Below are 19,853 nucleotides of genomic sequence, written 5' to 3'. Positions count from 1 at the left end.
TTCAAAGCTTAAAAATTTGGGTGAGCAATTCAGAAACTTATCTGCAAATAGGAATAACTTAACCTTGCAAAGCAGATGGATACGCCCTTTTCTTTGTTTCTCACTGGTGAATCCATCTTGCAAAGCTCCCATCTGAACCATTTGGGCCTGGTTAAAAAGTGACAGGACCAATCAGCGATGAGGAGCAGTACTTTCAGGTGCAGCGCAGTCATGACATAAACAGGAAGCAATAAGAGGCTGGTGCGATTGGCGGAAGAGCTTAGCTTGGATGCTGCTAAAGCACCAGTTTTATCAGAACTTGTGACATTTCTATGTTAAAAGAAGAACAAAGAACAGCAGTGAGTTGTTTTCTTTTCTAAAACGACAGAAGTTGTGTACTAACATGTCTTTGGTCGCCATTTTTCACATTACTCCTGGGAAGCTGCGCACGTGCAGCTCGATAGCGGTTACGTCGCATGTTTTGTTGCTCTGATTGGCCCATAGAGATGTGACAGAACGTTTATCCAATCACACTCCGAGTTTTTTTAAAAGCCTCTGTCCTTTCCCAAACGTTTCCTATTAAAGCTTTCCCAGATGGATATGTGAAACAAATCCATCTGGCGTGTCAGGTTAGGAATAACTAGGAATTCATTCAAATTTAGATGAGATAATTGGTTTATTTTAGCCACACTTTAGATTGTTACATCACTTTAAAAAGGTTTACAACAAACCTAACAACACGGAAAAATATGAGATGTTTTTTCATTAAACTGGACCAAAATGCAGGAGTACAACCTTTTATACTAGTGCAACTTGATTAGAGAAAACAGAGATATGGACTGTCTGTGGTATTTCCTGTCTTTTTTTTTGACCAAACACCAGAGTTCACTGAAACTGTTGCCTTTCAAAGGCCCTGATAATTAGTTAGCCCTTAACAGTGTTGCATAAGTAACAGTGTTTTCTGTGACTTTCTGTTTTGATGTGCCTTCAGTTTTACCACATAAACTGCTCTTTAGTTCCTTTGCAGGATCTTTACGTCTCAAACTCAAGTGGGGGTTAAGTCGCACACTTTTATCTCTAAAGAATAGTAAACATTTTTCTTCTGTTACATCAGTTTTAACAGGTTTTGACCAAAGATTCTTGTCATAGTTTTTCCCTATATCACTGCAATGTGATCAGAATAAACAGAGATACGGGTTTTCTGTGGAATTTCTTGTTTTTTGTGACCACACAAAACCAGAGGTCACTGGAACAGCTTTGATAATCACATAGGCTGTAATACTGTATGAGAAACAAATAGCATCTCTCTGACACTGACTGATGTTCTGAAGTCTGTTCAGCTTGACTTCTGGTTGTTTTTTAAAGTTTCTCTGTGGGATCTGACATCCAAAACCTTAGCCATTTCCTGTCCATGATAGGGTGGAAAATTACAAAAAAAAAAGTAGCAGCAAAAATGCACACTTAAGGCAACAAAATCCAGTTTAATTGATAAGAACAAACCCTTAAACCTGACTGGGAACTCAACTCTGGATTATAACAAGATAACAAATTTAAAGCAGCTAGAACTGCTTCCTCAGCCCTATCAGTTAAGCTTCTACAGAACATAGTACTTTGTCGTGTTGTGAGATCTAGCAGGGTGATATTGAAAGTAATCAGGAAATGATCAGATATAAGAGGATTATCTAGGTAAACTGCTCAATTATTGATCTCTGGGCCATATGCTAGAACGAGGTCAAGGGTAAAACTAGTTTCAACTGCACCTAGACCACCCTAGTAGGTTTATTAACACCCTGTGTGAAGCCAGTTGAGTCTTATAATGACATGAAAGTAATGCTATGGCTATCATTTTAACATCGACTGGGATGTTAAAGTCCCCTTCGGTAATTATTTAATTGGTGATAAGGACTAAGTTAGAAAGGAATTCAGAGAATCCAGATTTAGAGTAAGGCTTTCAAACAAAGTTTGATTCAGCCTTGGTTTGGGGGGGCTAAGAAAATTAGAACTAAAGATGGCAGCAACCCCACCACCACAGCCAGTCTCTCATGGTAAATGAGATTTAATATGACTGTGAGGAGCTTATTCATTTAAACCTACATATTCATATTTACATATTTCAGTTTAAAAAAAAAATTTAATCATGTTACTTTCTGGTATTAGATAATTTACTAAGAAAGATTTAGATGCCCGAGATCTGTTATTATGAAGATCACAATAATTAAAAAAAAACAATAAAATGACAGTAGATGAAATACATAAAATCAGTAAAAACTTTATTAAAATTTAGCAAAAAATTTGAACTCAAAGAAGATTTTTGAGTAGTTAATATCTAAAGTGAGTTTTAATTATATGATGCTAACAATACTGTTGTTTTTTCTAGCCACTTCAGTGATCCAACACCTCGTGAACAAGCTGCCTACAGACGGACACCAGAAGGAGCCGTCCAGCGAGGTGGTGGTCAACATCTGTGGAGTTCTCAATAACCTGGTGACCGGCACTTCTTTAGCTGCACGAGACATTGCCTTCTTTGAAGGACTGCCTAAACTGGTTGGAATCAAGAATTCACACGACAGCAGGTGAGACGTCTGTGGACTTAATTTTCATACTCCATCACTGATGTTGAATATTACAAAAAACAGCATCTTTGTACACTGTTTTATTTGTAACAAGTATTAAACTTGGATAAATCTTTTTTTTTTTTTTTTTTTTTTTTTTTTTTAGCTCTGGGAAGATAAAAGCATCTAGAGCAGCAGCCACAGTTCTCAGCAACATGTTCCAGTACAAGAAACTGCACAAACAATACAGAGATGTAAGTGACATAAAGAATCTAAAAGATAATAGAGCATCCAAATAAAATAGACACTGCTTACTTAAGAAGTGTATTTTCCTGTTTAGTATTTAAATGTTCATGCCATCTGTTTAAATGCTAGAGAGAAGTTTAGTTAAGAAGTTTCTCAGGTTCTGAATGTTCAGTTGAATTCAGAGCACCTCATTAATCTTACAAGTGGCAATTTGTTTGTTATAACTTTTCATAAAGATCATATAAAAAAAACACAAAATATAGATCAAATGAATCCTTAATCTTATCTAAAGTAAGACATGAGATCTAGAATTAATACTGAAATCAAGAAGAATGAAACAAAAAGTTTAAATAGCCAGCAACAAATTGCATTGTAGCAGGAAGCAAACAAAACATGAAGACAGTTGTTGACATGATTTAATTGTAGAAATGCAGTAGAAAATTACATATCATAAATAAAGTTGGTACAGTTCATAAATAAACCAGAGTAAAGGGTCAGAGGTCTACTCTGAAAATTAAATGATGTATAGACCCGTTTCAGAAGTTGTTACATGAACAGTGTAGCTTCATTAGCTTTAGCTAAAGCTAACATTGCTACGCTAGCTGCGCAATTACAGTTATTACAAAAGCCAATGAAGGTGTGTTAGCTTTAGCAACATGAGCTTTAGCAAATATAGCTACAGCTTATTTAGCTACGTAAATAATGTACCTATGTAGCTCACATAGCTTCTTTGGGATATTACCCTAAGCTACATAGCTACATTATCTATTGCTAAGTTAGCTTTAGCAACGTGAGCTTCAGCAGTGTGAGCTTTAGCATTGTGAGCTTTAGCGTTGGGAGCTTTAACATGGCTAAAGCTAACCTTGCTAAACTGGTAACATAGATATGCTTTTATGTAGCTGGTTTGTGAGCTTAGCTTTGACGTTGTTAGCTACATAGCTCTATCTACGTAGCTTATGCAGCTGACAGAGCTATGTAAGCTAAACTTTCTGCAGTAAAGTGTTGTCATGGAGGACAAGCTTTCTCCCTGTAGGCAGACTTTTTCCCTGCTTTATTAGAAATTTTGTAATCAGGTGTTGAAGGTCAGGTTTTTGACTTTTAAATTTTGGTATGCCAATCCTAGCTTAGCCCTTCAAAAGTTTTAGTGTGTACTTTTGTTCTGCGATAAACAGTGTCTCAGGTGCACAGTCTGCAGCCAGACTGTCTTGGCTGATCTTGTCTTGCACATTTTTAAGTAGCATTTCCTGACAAAAAAGTTGTCCTATTTAATTTTAAGACTTCTAAGTAGCTCATAGTGGATCTTTTTGTTCAAAAAATGCAAAAATAAAGGTTGTTCAAGCCCAACCGTAAACAGGCTATAAAAACTGAATTAATCAATGTTCTCTTTGACTGTTGTGTGTTTTTGTAGGTCAAAGAGAGCAATCATCTTTCATTTTCTAAAAAGCCCCTGCAGGAGCTCTAACTTCTACCTGCAAGAAGCAACACCTCTAAGCCTCTTTTGTCAACTTGCTTCAGTCATTTATTTTACCTGCATTTTACAAAATGATTTAAAAAGACCATGGTGAAGCATGTCTTCAGTCGAAAGCCTTTCATAAATCTTCTTTTCCAAAAGTTACCTGGCGACAAAGAGTCAAGAACAACAAGCACAAGCACACTAAAGTCCAAGCTCAGTGGAAAATCTCTCCTTTATTGTGCCCCTCCTTCTTCTTGATTTATCTGTGTGTGTGCCTGAGCGTGAAAAGAGTGAGAGTGGATGAGATACCGTCTGTGTGTGAAGACTCACATTCCTCTCCCTCTGCAAGTCCCTCGTCATTTGGGCGGCATATGTTAACAACCCATATATCTCTGACTGTTCACACTGCTGCTCTATCAACACTCACACCCAGCCATGTTCAGGTGTGCGTCCCTGCTCAGGGCGTGAGCAGGTAGTTACACTGCCTGTTTTTTTGCAAATCATGACTTGCCCCTCCCAAGGGTGCGGCGCTCAGCTTATTTCCTAATGAACAAGTCCTGACAAAAGAAAAAATGCATTAAAGCTTGTTCTGCACACAAGTTTTTGAATTTGATTCTCAGATGGGTAAACCACCGTCGTAGACCCTGCAATAAAATATGTAGAGCTGTACAAAAAGCTTTAAAGCAGAGAGTTAGACAGCTCTGAAATGGTTTGCATTGTGAACTCTAAGGTCACAAATTCAGGTCAAATTCCAAAGTGAAGGGAGCTTTAACTTGACACTCATGATGTACAATATTAGTTTTTCAATAAGTACTTACACAATCCCATTTGCTGTGTCCTTACTCTGTTGTAATAATGTTTTTTTCTTTGTGTTTACAGAAAGGGTTTACGAAACAGGATTTCGCAGATATGACAATCTAAATCAGCCACTCTCTACCAGCACCCATGCAGAAGAAATCCTTTCAGATGTTGGATTAAATTAGCTCTTCATACTATTCAAAAATGATAAATTCACATGTATCTACCACACTTTGAGATGGGAGCATGGATGTAGAACAGATGGAAGAAGGAATGATGGAGAAGGACTTCCTGGATATTTGTAGAACTGAGGACATTACGAGAAAGGTGGATCAATGGACTCTGATGTGTGCACCTTATGCATGGACTCTTTGTTTGAACACTGTTTGTTTTCGTGTGGAATCAGGGATTTCTTGTCTGTCACAGCAACTTTTATTCAGATCAAACTAAAGCTGTTTGAAACTGTTGATGAACTTTAGTGCCTTATCTTCTCACTGCTGTGCTTCATTAACAGCATAAATGCAGAGTAGTACTCACTGCACCTTTGTAAATACTGCTTTTTATTCTACACAGAAATTCTGTTTTTTTTACAGTAGCAATGTACTTTATATTTGATAAGATATATATTGGATGAATATATGTTTATAAATGAGTCTGAATTATAATATAGTTATAATTGAATGTAATCCAGAAGAGATTCAAAGAAACACTTTCTACTTAAATCTGTCCATATATAGATTTATGACTGTGGGGATTATGACCGTGCCTTCAAAGTTAACTTTGCTTTACAAACTTGTAAAATCTCATACAGGAAACGCCGATGTTAACATTTGTGGTGCCTTTGTTTGATGACTGCCATTGTATGATTATTTTCTTTAACATGCCGTCATCTGCTGTTTGTCTGTTTTAATAAATGGTGTGAATATTAAACACATGGGTTAAATGATACAGTCCTAATATTTGTTCAATACTTCAGGTCTTTTAATCCGTTCATAATAAAGCAATAACACAATTTATCACTTTTAAGATCAAGGCCTTGACTAGGTTAACACTTTACTGTCATGTTTTAAACAGAAAGACCTTGAATTGTACATATTTCTGCTCTGTGGACTTAATGGGGAGTTTTGTGGGTGTTTGAAAAGACTGTTCATAGTTGTATACAGGCAGATGCATCATCTGTATGTTTTTTTCTTTTAATAAAGAGACAAATGTGGAAGTGTTATCTCATGTTGGAAGCTTTTCTCAAGTGTGTGCTGAAACACACTGACACTGCCATGGTAAAATGTCTGCCACACCCTGCTTACATATTTGCTCCTGCTCAGACGGGAACAATACAAGACCTTCCCTGCTGCATCCTTGCTTAGCCTCTTATTTCATTTCAGGTAATTATCGCTCCATGAAAACACAGATCAGAGACAAAGACAGATATTCAATCATCGTTTATTAGCCTAATTGTTGTGTTGTTAGGCACAGGAAAACCTCCACGCTTTGACAATCATGAGTTGTTTCAGCTATGGCTGTGCAAACACAAAGATATGGATTATTAAACTATTATACATTCGCCTTTTTACATTTACCAATTCTCTGAGATGACAGTCTTTGAAATAGGAAATGTTGCTTAAAATCAGAAATTCCTCTCTCCTCTATGGCACAATTCTGCCCTCTGCTGGAGACACAGCTTTTCTCCAAATGACAATAAAATTGTCTGTATTCGCACATTTCCCAATGGTCACAATTATTTTATTTCAGATATCGCTAACGTCTGGCCAAAACCTCGTATCTCTTTGTTTTTATGACTTAAATTTTTTTTTCCATAAATCAGTGCTACTGGCCATCCTTTACATCTTTCAGTGGGTCAATAAGTGTTAAAAAGATGCTGACTATCAACAGTCAGTGTTAAATTATTTGCAAAATAGCACGTTTTTCTGTTGTGATTTTGGAGATAGAAGGTTTTGGCCCAACGCCAGCGATTGTACAATTTCTTTTAAAATATTTTACACTACATTTACAATTACAAAACATCCAAAAATCTTTTTTTTTTTTTTTGGTAACAAGAGAACACTTTGATTGTAACAACACACTTTATAAAAACAAAATAAACATTGGCACAGAGATATATATGGTATTGCTAAATAGCAACCTGATGTGGATGTTATTTTTTTCAGGGATCAACAGCTGTTAGTGGAGTGTGGATTAGATGTCCTCCTCAGTGACCAGGCAGTAGAAATCTGAGCGGGCTCCATAGTTTCGTGATCCCAGGTCAGACACGTCTATGTCTGGTGGTTTGGGCTCAGCAGTGTTGATGGGAGCTGGAGGGAGGACAGGAGCTCTACACGCCAGAGATTTGTACACAGGGAGCCGGAGACCTGAAACAACAACAAAAAAGATGAGAATGAGAAGAACATTAACCTTGTTGTCTTAAACCATTGCTGTGTAGCTTCGCTGTATGCTTCAGGTCATTGTCTTGCAGGAAAACAAACCTTCTCCCAAGCTGTAGTTCTCTTGAAGACTGAATAAGATTGTCCTCCAGGAATTTCCTTTATTTTGCCGCATTCATTTTATCTTCTACCTTTACTAGCCTTCTTAGGCCAGCTGCTGAGAAGCATCCTTACAGCATGATGCTGCCACCAGCATTCTACACAGTAGGGATGGTGTGTTGTCTGATGGCAAAAGAACCATTTTGGTCTCATCCTTACTAACTGTGAGACTACTAGCACCAACTGGCTGGACCTCTCTTGAATTAGATTAGTCATTTCAAGGGGCTGCTGTCAATGATTTTACATTACATATTTTTATTTAATTGACATTACTTTGTAGAAAACTTTTTTATTCTGACATTGAAGAGTTTTTTTTTTGGTTAAAAAACCAAACTATATTGACCATGACTGATTTATAAATCAATAAAAAGGGGGAAAAAATCAAAGGGGGTGAATACTTCCTATAAGAATGTATAACAGTACACACTTCCCTGTTTCTTGTTGCAGACAAGCTGTTTGAAGAGTTTTGAATTTTGTAAAAATGTATAGCATGGCTTTAATATTAACTCAAGTTGTGGTCAAACTTGATTTTTGACTGAATTGGATCTATTATAGCTTGGCCTTATTAAAGGAGAAATTTGGCATTTATAAAAACTTTTTAAAACTTGTTTTCATGTCTTAAGTATCTTCATTGTTAACTTACAGCCAGCAGCCAGTTAGCTAGCCTAGTTTAAAAACTGTAAGCAGGAGGATAAACAGGAGAGGATGTACTTCCTGCAGCAGCTGAGGAAATTCAGCCCACCACAGACAATGATAATGCTCTCCTACACTGTATTGTTTAGTCTCTCCTCATCTCCTTCATTAAAATCTAAATGCCACTGCCAAAACAGCTTTTCACGTGCTCTTTGAAGAAGATGAATGGCTAAAATCTGTCATCTGTCCATGACAAGAATGTCTCCAAGATGCCGATGATTGCTGCGAATATTGTGACCTCTTATTCTCCTGACAAAAACTCTTTGAGACTCTCCCCTCTGGCGGGAGGCTGCAGCCCATCAGAACCAAATCCACAGACCACAAGAAGTCAGAAAGGCCTCAGCTTACCCTTTCATTTCAATACAGTCTGTCTGGCCTGATAGTCACTTATTATATTATACTAAAGCCTCTTCATCTGACTGTTCTGCACAACACAGACTAGATTATTATCTCTGTCACACACTCAGTTACTTTCATCCTGTTGACTGCACAGTATCCTCAGTCTCAGTCTATTGGGATATCTTAAACACATTCCTGCACAAACCCCACTGTTTTAGTGTTTATTTTAACTTCTTCAGACTTATTGTGGTGTTGTTTCCTTTCTTTTTGAACTTCTTGTTGCTGAGGTTTTTTAAACACAGATAAATGAGTTTATGCCTTTAGTCATTCTGTACATATTCCTAAGAAAAAAATTTTGAAACATTTGTGCCTGGTCTGAAAATTGACTGAACCAATCAGCATTGTTTGTGGAGAAAGACATGGTAGCTACAGGCGTGGTTTAGTTGGACTGCAAACATGTAAACAATGGCTGCCACCAGTGAAGTGATATGCAAGGATGAAGCTACAGCTGCTGTTTTTATCACAACTGGAGATCATTTCTTTATTTATAGAAGAGCAAAGAGATGCACTGGAAGCTTTTCTTGGCCAAAGATATGTTTTTTAAAGCTTACCAGAGCTGGGCGTGCTCACTTCGTCACCATTTCTAGTTGCATTGATCGGCCCACGATGATTGTGATGGACAGAGCGTTCGTCTAGTCACCCTATGAGAATTTTCTTAAATGTTCTGCCCCTCCCAAACACTTCAGATGAGCTGTTCCCAGATGGATGTAAAATACATATCCCATGCAATTGCTATATGAAACAGTCTATCTGGCCTGTCTAGTTGGAAAGAATAAGGGAGAACTGGAACTACTGCCTAGAAGTTAAATGCCTGCAGGGTATATAATCCCTGGACAGTGCTGGGTGAAAAAGGGAGGCTGTGGCAAACTATGGAGTGGTATGATTCTTGGAAACCTCATAAGTTATGAATTAACATGATTCTTAATGATCTTGACCTTTGATATCCAAAAATTAAGCGGTTTATCCTTCAGCCAGCATAGACATTTGTGCAAATTCCAAAAAAAAAAAAAAAACGGGCATTTTACAGAACTAAAGTACTGAAGAAGACTGAAGAAAAAAAACTCTGGCCTGGTCAGTTACTCTGGATAAAGTTGACTTAAAGGTCCCATATTATGCAAAATACACTTTTTCAGGTTTTTCTAGCAAAAATATGTGTCCCTGGCCTGTCAACAATCCCCACAAGAATCAGAAAAATCCATCAGGCAATGCATACTAGTGAAAAGTAAGCATAATGCAACCATAAATAGGCTCCTAAAGTCACTGGCAAGAACTCGTGTCTCACATCAAAAATAACAACAATCCACCAGAAATACGACCAAAACAACCCCAGCAGGGATCACTGAACACAACTAGACACATAATCACTCATCATGCTAAAGGGCATGATGGGGAACTCTGCCCACACATCCCCCAAATTTGAAAACCCAGCAGCCAGTGCTTGGATCAGTTTGATGCCTGAGTTGAGCTAACACTGGTGGATTGACATTGTCAAATGACTCCGACACTGAAGACCATTTCACTCAGACTGGAATAAAAATACATTCTTGGAAATGTTTAACATTGAAATATCAACACAGTTTTTGCTGTTTTAGGATGTGATATGGAATCATTCTCTCACTATGTGCTACTGTACAGTCAACAGAGGTGGAAAAAGTACAAGAGTATTACACTTGAGTAAAAGTACAGCTGTTCTTGTTGTAACTTACTAAAATAGAGGTAAAGGTATTGATTACAAAAAGTACAAGTACCCAAAAAAACCTCAATTACAGTCATTTGTGTAAAAGTATAATTAGTTACCTTCCATCCGTGGATATAGCGTTCACAAGAATGGCCAGGATGGACATACAAAGCCCAGAAATGACGGATAGAGGCAAACAGAATCATCCTACAGCCCTCTGTTTTTAAGCTAGTTTAATGAATGACAGATAAAGCTGTCAAATATTAAACTGCAAAGACGGGCTTGTGAACTGATTTTATAAGCATTATCTGCAGATCACTTTCACACAGCCAGTCTTACTGATCTACATGTCATTCTCTGAGGGTAACAAAACAAATGCAGTGCTACACATTACAAGAAAGATTTTCTGGTACATCTAGAATATCCCAGAAATTATGTGCTTTCTCATCCTGTGTTGTGGTTTCCTGGAACTGAGACTTGAAATAAACCACACTTGGGTCCATGGTATTTGTTTTAAACTAGGTCACTAACAGCAGAATTTTACTAGATCAGGTTGAGACATGAATGCAGGTAATAACTTTATATATCCTGCCTCTAGTGAGATAAAAAAAAAAAAAACAAGAAGTGCCAAGCTGTTAACAAGCATTTACATCTTTGGATGAGTCAGTACAAGATGACTGTTAAACAAGAGCCTGCTTGCCTCAGTATGTTGCGCAGACAACATTCATCTTCATGAGTACAGGATACAGCACCATAAATATTTTATCTGTCAGTTGCAAATGAGTTTAATGCTATCATCCCGGTACTGTCTCTGTTGTCTCTTACCCAGATCTCCAGCAGGGTCTGTGTCTGAGCGGCAGTCCAGGTAGTCGGGGTCGAGGGTCAGCATGGGGTCCTTGTCATCTTGCAGTATCGTCTGAGGGTCTCCTGCAGACTCACTATGGAAGACGATCCTGCGAGGCATCGCCAGGGCCAGCTCCTTCCAGAAGACGGAGGAAGGAGTCTGTGGATATAAAACACACATGAACCGATCACACAAAGATGATCTAAACTGAGGAAGCCTGACTTAATTTTATGTATTTTACATTATATTTTGAATGTTCTATTGATTTATCAGGTTTAAAACACTTCCCTATTCTCAAAGCATCAAGTAATGTTTTTTTGTTGCAAGACAGACATCAGCTGTGGCATTAAAACCCTTTTTGGTTCTTCTTACGAGATACAAAGTGATCAAACATGAACAGACTTCTCTGCCTGAGTCAAACAGCTTTGGTTATTTTGCATGCTGTAGTTTCTGAGCATCTGTCACTGATTGAAGGTTCAGCTGGAGATATGCATGTGTTGTGTATCAGTCAGGATTTAGCTTCATTTGAATCAGGTTCTGATAGAAGTTGCATTTTGTTGTCAATCATATCAGATTGCACCACACCTACATAGGTTAAGAAAAGGAGCAGCTGAGTTTTTTAGCATTGAATGCTGGCAAAAATATGTCAGGATGTTTTTATTATGAATTTAACAATGATTGTTGCTTATTACACTTAACACTAACACCACCATCCCTTTGTATAAGAAGAAAAATAATGCTGCTAAAATATTTTTATTTCTTAAATAAATTAGTGATTTTCCTGAGAGTCATACCACAGAGTTGTGTTTCCAGGTGAGGATGGTGAGGCAGTGCTGGTGCTCACTGAGCTGCTGCTTAATCTCAGGCCTCATTCGTTTGGATTGACCTTGTAAGAGAATGAGGATGGGCTTCTGACTCAACTCCAACAAGTGCTGGAGGCCTTGTCTGAAAAACACACAGCAATACTGTTACACATCAGGAGACACTGTAGATGCTGGAGGAACACTGCCCTCAAGTGGTGAATTTAAATAGTACCATTCTTAATACAAAAATCACTTGAATGAATCTGACCTGAAGTTATTGTTGCACCAGTCCTGCTCAAGATAAGCAAAAGAGAGCAACACGATCAGACGCCGAGATCGACTCATGTTCATCAGAAGCTCTGCAGAAGGTTCTGGACACACATCACGTTGGTTTGCAAAGTTTAATATATGCATTTCTATTTGAATTAGACAGGGGTTGTTTTATTTTAGTGCTAGATAAAATTACAGATCCATAAGTATTCAGACCTTTTACTCAGTAAGTAAGTAAGTAGGTAAACTTTATTTGTATAGCGCTTTTCACAGACAGTAGTCACAAAGTGCTTCACAGTAGCAGACATATATAGAACGGTCATACAGTCAAATAAATAATGTAAAATACAACCAAACACAATGCTGGGTCAGTTTGGGCTAGAATGCTTGCTGAAAAAAGTATGTTTTTAGGTGCTTTTTGAAAGCATCCACTGAGTCCAGAGAGCGCAGGTCTAAAGGAAGTTCATTCCAAAGGCGAGGCGCGGTGGCTTTGAACATCGGTCTCCCCAAGTTTTAAAACAAGTTCGTGGAACCATCAGCAGGTTCTGCCCAGACAACCTCAGCCTTCGAGCTGAGATGTAGGGCTTAATTAAGTCAGCGATGTAAGTAGGAGCCTGACCATGTAGGGCTCGAAAGGTCAGCACCAAGATTTTAAACTGAACACAATACACAACAGGGAGCCATTGAAGAGATTTTAAAACAGGTGTAATATGGGACTTCCTGTTGGTGCTGGTCAACAGCCTCGCAGGTACAGTACTTAGTTGAAGCACCTTTGGCAGCAATAACAGCCTTGAGTCTTTTTAAATATGATGCAACAAGCTTTGCACACCTGAACTGGGGGACTTTCTGCCATTCTTTGCAAATCCTCTCAAGCTCAGTCAAGACCGTTGGTGGACGGCCATTTTCAGGTCTCTCCTGAGATGTTCAATTGGTTTCAAGACAGGTCTCTGACTGGGCCGCTCTAGGACATTCACAGAGTTGTTCACTCCTGTGTTGTCTTTACTGTGTACTTAGGGTAATTATCATGTTGGAAGGTGAACCTTTGACCCAGTCTGGAGGTCCTGAGGACTGTGGAACAGGTTTTCATTGAGGATATCTCTGTTCTTTGCTTAATTCAGCTTTCCCTAATTCCTGACCAGTCTTCTAGTCCCCGCTGCTGAAAAACACCCCCACAGCATGATGCTGCTACCACCGTGCTTCACTGTTAGGGTGACATTGGACAGATGATGAGAGGTGCCTGGTTTCCTCCAGACATAATGTTTAGAATTGAGGCCAAACAGGCCAGTGTTGGTTTCATTAAACTAGAGAATCTTGTTTCTCACAGTCTGAGTTTCTCCAAGTGGCCTTTCATGTGCTTTGCACTAAGGAGAGCCGTCTAACTAGCCACTCTGCCATTAGCCCAGATCAGTGGAGGGCCGCAGTGATGGTTGTCCTTCTGGAACTTTGTCTCATCTCTGGAGCTCAGTCAGAGTCACCATCAGGTTCTTGGCCACTCTGTTACTAAGGCCTTTCTCTCCCGGTTGCTCATTGTGGCCAGACAGCCAGCTCTTAGACGAGTTCGGAAGAGACCTTGTGGCTAGGTTTTTGCTCTAATAGCATCATCAGGCCTGTGAGGCCTTCTATAGAGAGGTGTGTGCCTTTCCAAGTCATATCCAAGCAATTTAATTTACCACACTAATCAAAGTGTAGAAACATTTTAGCAATAAGAGGAACCTGAGCTAAATTTCAGTGTTATTGCAAAGGGTCTGAATACTTGTGTAAATGTGATAGGTCCGTTTTTTATTTTCAGTAGATCTGCAAAAAAAATGTTAAAATTCTGTTTTCACTTTGTCATTATGGGGTATTGAGTGTAGATTGATACGAGAAAAAATTAATTTAAACAATTGTAGCATCAGACTGTAACATAACAAGGGTTTCAAAATGTATTGTTCATTAGTGTTGCTTTCAAATTGTACAAACATTTCTGTCACTTATCCATAAAGTTCATCCTTATGTTCCAGGATCAATGATAATATACAGCAGAATCTCAAAACCCTGGATTGCAAGGACTAATAACTAAAAATAAGTAAATGAATGAATTAATAAATGAACAGTGAATGAAACTTCTCCCAATACATTGAACCGATCCTTCAAAATAAAACAGACAGTGAGCTTACCTGAGCCAGGTAGGATTTCATTGTCATTGAGGTGCACCTTGTAGCCGTTTATGTTCTCCAGGTGAGGTTTGAGAATGAAGTTGACAAACTTCCTGTCATAGTCATTGTTTACAAAGGAGATGTAGGCATCGTACAATTTTCCATCTAAAGATATGAACACAGCAGTGCTGTCAAACAGATGCTACATTTTTATATTTAGAAATTTCAACATTGTGTTAATTGAGCAGAAGCCATTGAGCCATTGAGCCATTGATTACCATTGAGTTCATAGTCTCCATAAGAGTTCTTGTACCACAGTTTGATGTTGAGGTGACATTTGATGTACACGACTGCAGCTATGGCTAGGCAGAGGAGCAGGATCATGGCTGCAACGACAGCAGCCGTGTGGCTGGGGCTGTCTGAACAAGCACAGGAAATAAGATTTAGGATTAGCTTTTGAAAAATCAAGGAATTAAGACAGAAGTTACAAACTACTGATAATGACTGGACTGCGATGAATGTGAAGAAACAGTGAAGCATTGCCTTGTCTCAGCTTCACAGAGGCAGCTGGTGGTGGCTGTCATTCAGCTTCTCATGTGTCAGTTGGGAGTTTTCTTACATTTGTTTTTTAAGGAAAGAGACATCGAATGCTTAAGCAGCCAATCAGCTTTTTTAAAAAGTTAACTAGACCAGTTAGCTACAGCTGTCGGCTGTTCAAAACTGCCAACTTCAGACAGACATTGATCAAATCTGACCCATTTTTTCTTAAGTCAATTATGTGACTTGAATAAGTCATACCAGGCCTTATCGTTACAACCAGGTGTAATTCTGCATACATTTATAAATGTTATAAAGTGTCATGTTTTTTTCCGTATGCATTTGCTGTAGCTACCCTGTCACCAAAAATGTAAACAATAAGTCTTCACTAGAAAAAGTTAGAAGTAAAAATGAAACAACACACACTTTTAGACATGCATCACCAGGTGCAGCACAGGCTATAAAGGTACAGAGTGTATTGTTGGTGTGTCTTACTTGAATCCTCCAGGCTGAATTCAGAGGAGATGTTTCTCACTGTGCAGCTGTAAAGCCCAAAATCATCCTGCTGTGTGATTGTGACCACCAGTACACTGTTCACCATTATCTGGCTAGCAGCAGGATACCTGAGAGATAGGACAAACACAGCTTGATCTTATTTATATTTTTTATAAGTCAAAAAAAGGAGACAGACATTTTAAAAGCTTTAAATTACCAGGAGGAGGTATTCTGTGTGTAAAATGTGTGATTGGTGAGGGGTTTCCCATCTTTTTTCCACTGCAGCATGGTGTCACATTGCTTCTCTTGTGGGTCCCAATGGAGGAGAGCACTGCAGTTCAGTTTTACACTGGATCCCACAGTCTCCCAGAGTGTGGTCGGGCCCCCATTGGGTTTAAACTCTGGGACTTTGGAGCACTGGGACTCTGTGTGAAGACATACTGCAGTTATCTGTTTTCACTGAACAATAGAGGCCTTCATTTCTGCTGCTGCTGGAGGAAGGGCTGAAACTAAATGCCTCCTTGCAGGTGCAGCTAAGTATTTTCTTCGACCCCCTGTATAAACTCTAAAGCAGGAACAAATAACACTGTAGTTTAAATTTGGGATGACTTCAATAAACAAACACATGCAGTAATACTCACCTTTAATTATGAGATGCACAGTGAATGAAGCTGTGCTGTTACTCTGTTGCACACAGGTGTAATTCCCCTGGTCTTCCAGTCTGAGGCTGTCAAACTGCAGGTAAGTTTTCCCCTCCTGGTCCAGGAGCTGGCAATCCTTCAGCCAGCTCAGTTTGGGCTGAGACAAGTTCTGGGGCTGAAGCTCCAGAGGACACCTCAGCTGATACAATGGCCCCTGCTGCCCCAGGTAGACCACCTCCTCCTTGAACCTGGAGCCATCCACACAAGTCTGAGCTGCAAATGAAGACAGAGGAAGTTTACATGGTGTTACGCCTGTTAGGTAACAAAGTAAGGTTTTCTGTCCTAGATGTACAGTGGCCTGGAAGTCAATAAAATTACAAAGTCTGAAAAACCTTTACTAAACTTGAAACACATTTACAAAGTCTGATATAAAAATTACAAAGCCTGAAGCACATTTACAAAATTTGAAACTTGGGTGACTTTCAGCATTGATACATTCCTTTTCTGTAAAATACTGTTGTTTGTAAATCTGTTTCAAAGTTGTAAAAGTGTTCTAAAACTTGAAAATTTGTCTCAGCTTATGTGAAAGTGTTTTTGCAAAATATAGATTTAAAATTTCAATGTAAGTTTTTTTATTTAAAATTTGTTTCATGACATGTAAAAATGTCTTTATTACAGGTTTTTTAGACTTTGTATTTTTTTATTGGATTTTGTAAATGTGTTTCAAGCTTTGAAAAAGTTATTCAGACTCTGTAATTTTGTATTTGATTTTTAAAAATACATTTATTTGAAAACATACATTTGTTTTATTTGTAAAAGTGTTTTGCAAATGTGAATTTGTTTTATAAAATGTAAAACATTTTTCACTGAACTTTGAAAGTGTTTCAGACTTTGTAATTTTGTATAGCACTTCCAGGCCACCATACATATGTGATTGTGAAATCCTTAAATAAAAGACATAAAGTACAAATACTATACAGAATCATTTATTTCCATTAAAGATGATCATTTGGTGTGGAATAATTATTTTAATGCAGCACGGAGATCATAAAGTGAAATCTGAAATGCCACAAAGGGGCCAGCAGCCTCTTTTTCCAGATAAAACATTGAGGGACTCCAATGACTAGGCTGGGCACTCCTTTTGTACAGTATGTTTATGGATAAAGCAGGCTTTAAGCCAGTATATTACAATACCTTTGCTTTCCATTGAGAAAACACTTTGCATACAGTCTGTGTTCACTGCAGTCTGTTTGCATACACTCTGTGGAGCTTTTGTCAAAGAGAGGACAGAGTAGGCTAATAGTGCCTGAAGGTGAACCTGTTTACGCTTTAGTCTGAGCAGAGTCCTGTTCTCCTGACTCTATCTTCATGCTGAACCTCTCCTCACAAGGACAGTTTCTGAATAACTAACTAATAAGGAATGTCCTGCTGAACCCGGACCAGTTCTTCAGGATATTCAGCGCATGCGCTCATTGTCACTGTGACAGAAATCGACAGATTACCAACACGACTGCTGTGTCTGGGCCCTGTGTCACATCCCCGTTTTATTTTTCTCAAACACAGCAGGGACACACATCCGAGTCCAAAGTCCTCATGTATGGTCTTCATGTTGCCAGGAAACAGCATGTGACTGCGTGACAGATACCCTGACCTGAACACAGATACCACATGTGTTTTGACCTGCTTTAACCATCCTCCATCTGGGACAAATACTTTAAAGAGGACAGAACTCAAACATTGACAAACTTAACTGGAGGCTGATACGGTTCATTTGCATCTAGCGCACAAAATAAAGTGTAAAGCTTACATCATTCAGTTACAATTAAGCTAAGTTTGAACTTCCTTACCTGCTGCGTGGAAAGTGTCCCTCCATCCGACAGAGCACAGCAATATGAAAGCGGCTAAAATCACAGCCATGAGCCGCAATAGCCCTCTTCCGCTTTCCTCAGGTGAGCAATAATCCGAGAGAGGAGTTTGTATTTACAATAAAACTACATAACTAACGAAAGATATGTTTTATAATAAAGTAGTTTGGTTACATTGAGACGCCGGGGTGACAACGTAGACGTCAGCTCTGTGGTTTATCCACTACACCTGAAGAGACACGAAACTCTGCCGGCTATTGGCTGAAAGGGGTCACGTGAGGCAGCATTCACCTGCGTTTCAGTGAAACCAAGTGATGTAGGGAAACTTAATCAGATACACCAGCATTTAATCCATTCAAGTACCCTTTACGATTTTGGTGATGTAAGTAATTATTAGCAATAATAGCGCTTAAAAAATCAGAGACGCTTTGTGGTGTCCAGCCAAATGGAGTTCAGGAAAATCCTGGTGCATTGTAGTTAATCTGTGATAACCATATTTTATATTTAACCTGAATTATAACCACTCTTATCAAAGCAACAAACGATTAATTTTATTTGTTTGTTTGTGCTGCAGTACAGTAGAGTTTTTTTTCGAAACGTAGACCCATTTTCTTAAAACAGAATTACCTTTTGCTAATATCAAAAATGTGAAAGGCCAACTCTGAACTATTTGGAAAGTCATGTCAGACCTCATGGTTTAACCATGATGTGCATAGTTTAAAGGAAAAATAATTAAGTAATTGCAAAATATAGGCAAAAATTGGCAAAAATGGGTTAAAAGTGGCAGAAACTGGCAGAGGTAAGTGGTAAAAGAGTGTCAAAATTTGGCTTAAAGTGTCCAAAAAATGGCTACTAATGGCAAAATAGGTTGTAAGTGGCAAAAAATTGGGAGAACTAAGCATTGAAAGTGGTTTAAGTTGGCAAAAGTGGCAAAAGGGATAAAGCAACAAATATGGGTTAAGAAAGTGAAAGAACTGGCAAAAAAAAAAAATAAAAGCTGCAAGAATGGGTTTTAAAGTTGTAAAAGAAATGGCTAAAGTGGCAAAAACTGGCCTGTAAAACTGAAACTACTTAAAAAGTGGCAAAAATGGGTTAAAAAGGCAAAAAAACATGGGTAAATGTGCCAAAAAAAATCATCTTAAGAAGTGAAAAGGGTAAAAAATAACAATAATTGCCTTGAAGTGGTAAAATGGGTTTAATGTGGAAATGAATGTGGCTAAATTGGTGGAAACAGTGATGAAAATGGGTTAAAAATTGGCATGAATAAATAATTTGAACATCAGATAATAGCTTGACACTCTTTTCAGCTCTAAAATGAACTGTGAGCCAGGATGCTAACATCCATGCTAGTGCTCCAATACACGTGCATTGATATTATCAATAAGTCACAACTGGGGAGGGCCCGTTCACTGCAGGGGCCCACCCAATTCTGGGCAGGCCTGCGTGTTACATGTATTTCTTATTTCCTCTAGTTTTAGAAATGCTATCATACTAACAATGACATTTCAAATAATCAGCCATAAAATAGCCTAATAAGAAATGATACATTTGCAAAATAGAAAAATAAATACATAAAATACTGCTGTTGTTCAGTGTTTATATGTTTATGGCCCAGATATCATTGTAGAGGCAAGCTTCCTAAAATAAATATGAAACTTTTTTAATGGCATTGTTTTATTTTAAGCATCAGTTTTTAACAGTTGGTATCAACTTCATTATATTTGGCTTTAGGCTCAAATTAAACAAGTCAGCAACCACGGGTGCCTTAAGGGATTTTTTGAGCCACCAATAAGGAAAAGCTTTTTTTCAATCTGTTAGGGTCACTTTTCATCATGGGCCCTCAGAATCATCCTAACGTTACCCCAAATGGTACATTATGAACACACATCATTATGAAAAGCTTTCTATTGCAAGAATACACTGCTGAG

At 38.3% G+C, this 19,853-nt stretch overlaps 2 protein-coding genes across 3 annotated transcripts in view; one reads left to right on the top strand and one right to left on the bottom strand.

The window, feature by feature from the left end:
- pkp3a (plakophilin 3a) overlaps positions 1-6,244 on the top strand; it is a 31,507-nt gene extending 25,263 nt beyond the window's left edge. For both annotated transcript variants that reach the window (XM_041796715.1, XM_041796714.1), the window contains 3 exons: positions 2,357-2,552; positions 2,698-2,785; positions 5,110-6,244. In XM_041796715.1, the coding sequence (XP_041652649.1) occupies positions 2,357-2,552; positions 2,698-2,785; positions 5,110-5,151 (326 nt within the window). In that variant the 3' untranslated portion in view covers positions 5,152-6,244. The remainder of the gene's footprint in view (positions 1-2,356; positions 2,553-2,697; positions 2,786-5,109) is intronic.
- A 208-nt stretch (positions 6,245-6,452) lies between these two features.
- On the bottom strand, positions 6,453-18,158 carry sigirr (single immunoglobulin and toll-interleukin 1 receptor (TIR) domain). The gene is made up of 10 exons (XM_041796734.1): positions 17,908-18,158; positions 16,061-16,333; positions 15,637-15,844; positions 15,420-15,547; positions 14,666-14,806; positions 14,409-14,552; positions 12,251-12,353; positions 11,974-12,124; positions 11,161-11,338; positions 6,453-7,394 (listed from the first exon to the last, which is right to left on the bottom strand). The coding sequence occupies exons 1-10, from the start codon at positions 17,975-17,977 to the stop codon at positions 7,222-7,224; spliced, it is 1,569 nt and encodes a 522-aa protein (XP_041652668.1). The 5' UTR covers positions 17,978-18,158; the 3' UTR covers positions 6,453-7,221.
- Positions 18,159-19,853: the final 1,695 nt, after the last annotated feature.

Source organism: Cheilinus undulatus, linkage group 9 (genome assembly GCF_018320785.1).
Source record: "Cheilinus undulatus linkage group 9, ASM1832078v1, whole genome shotgun sequence".
In the NCBI taxonomy this organism is placed as follows: Eukaryota; Metazoa; Chordata; class Actinopteri; order Labriformes; family Labridae; genus Cheilinus; species Cheilinus undulatus.
Note: the sequence above shows the minus strand (reverse complement) of the source record. Positions and strands in the feature narration are given on the sequence as shown.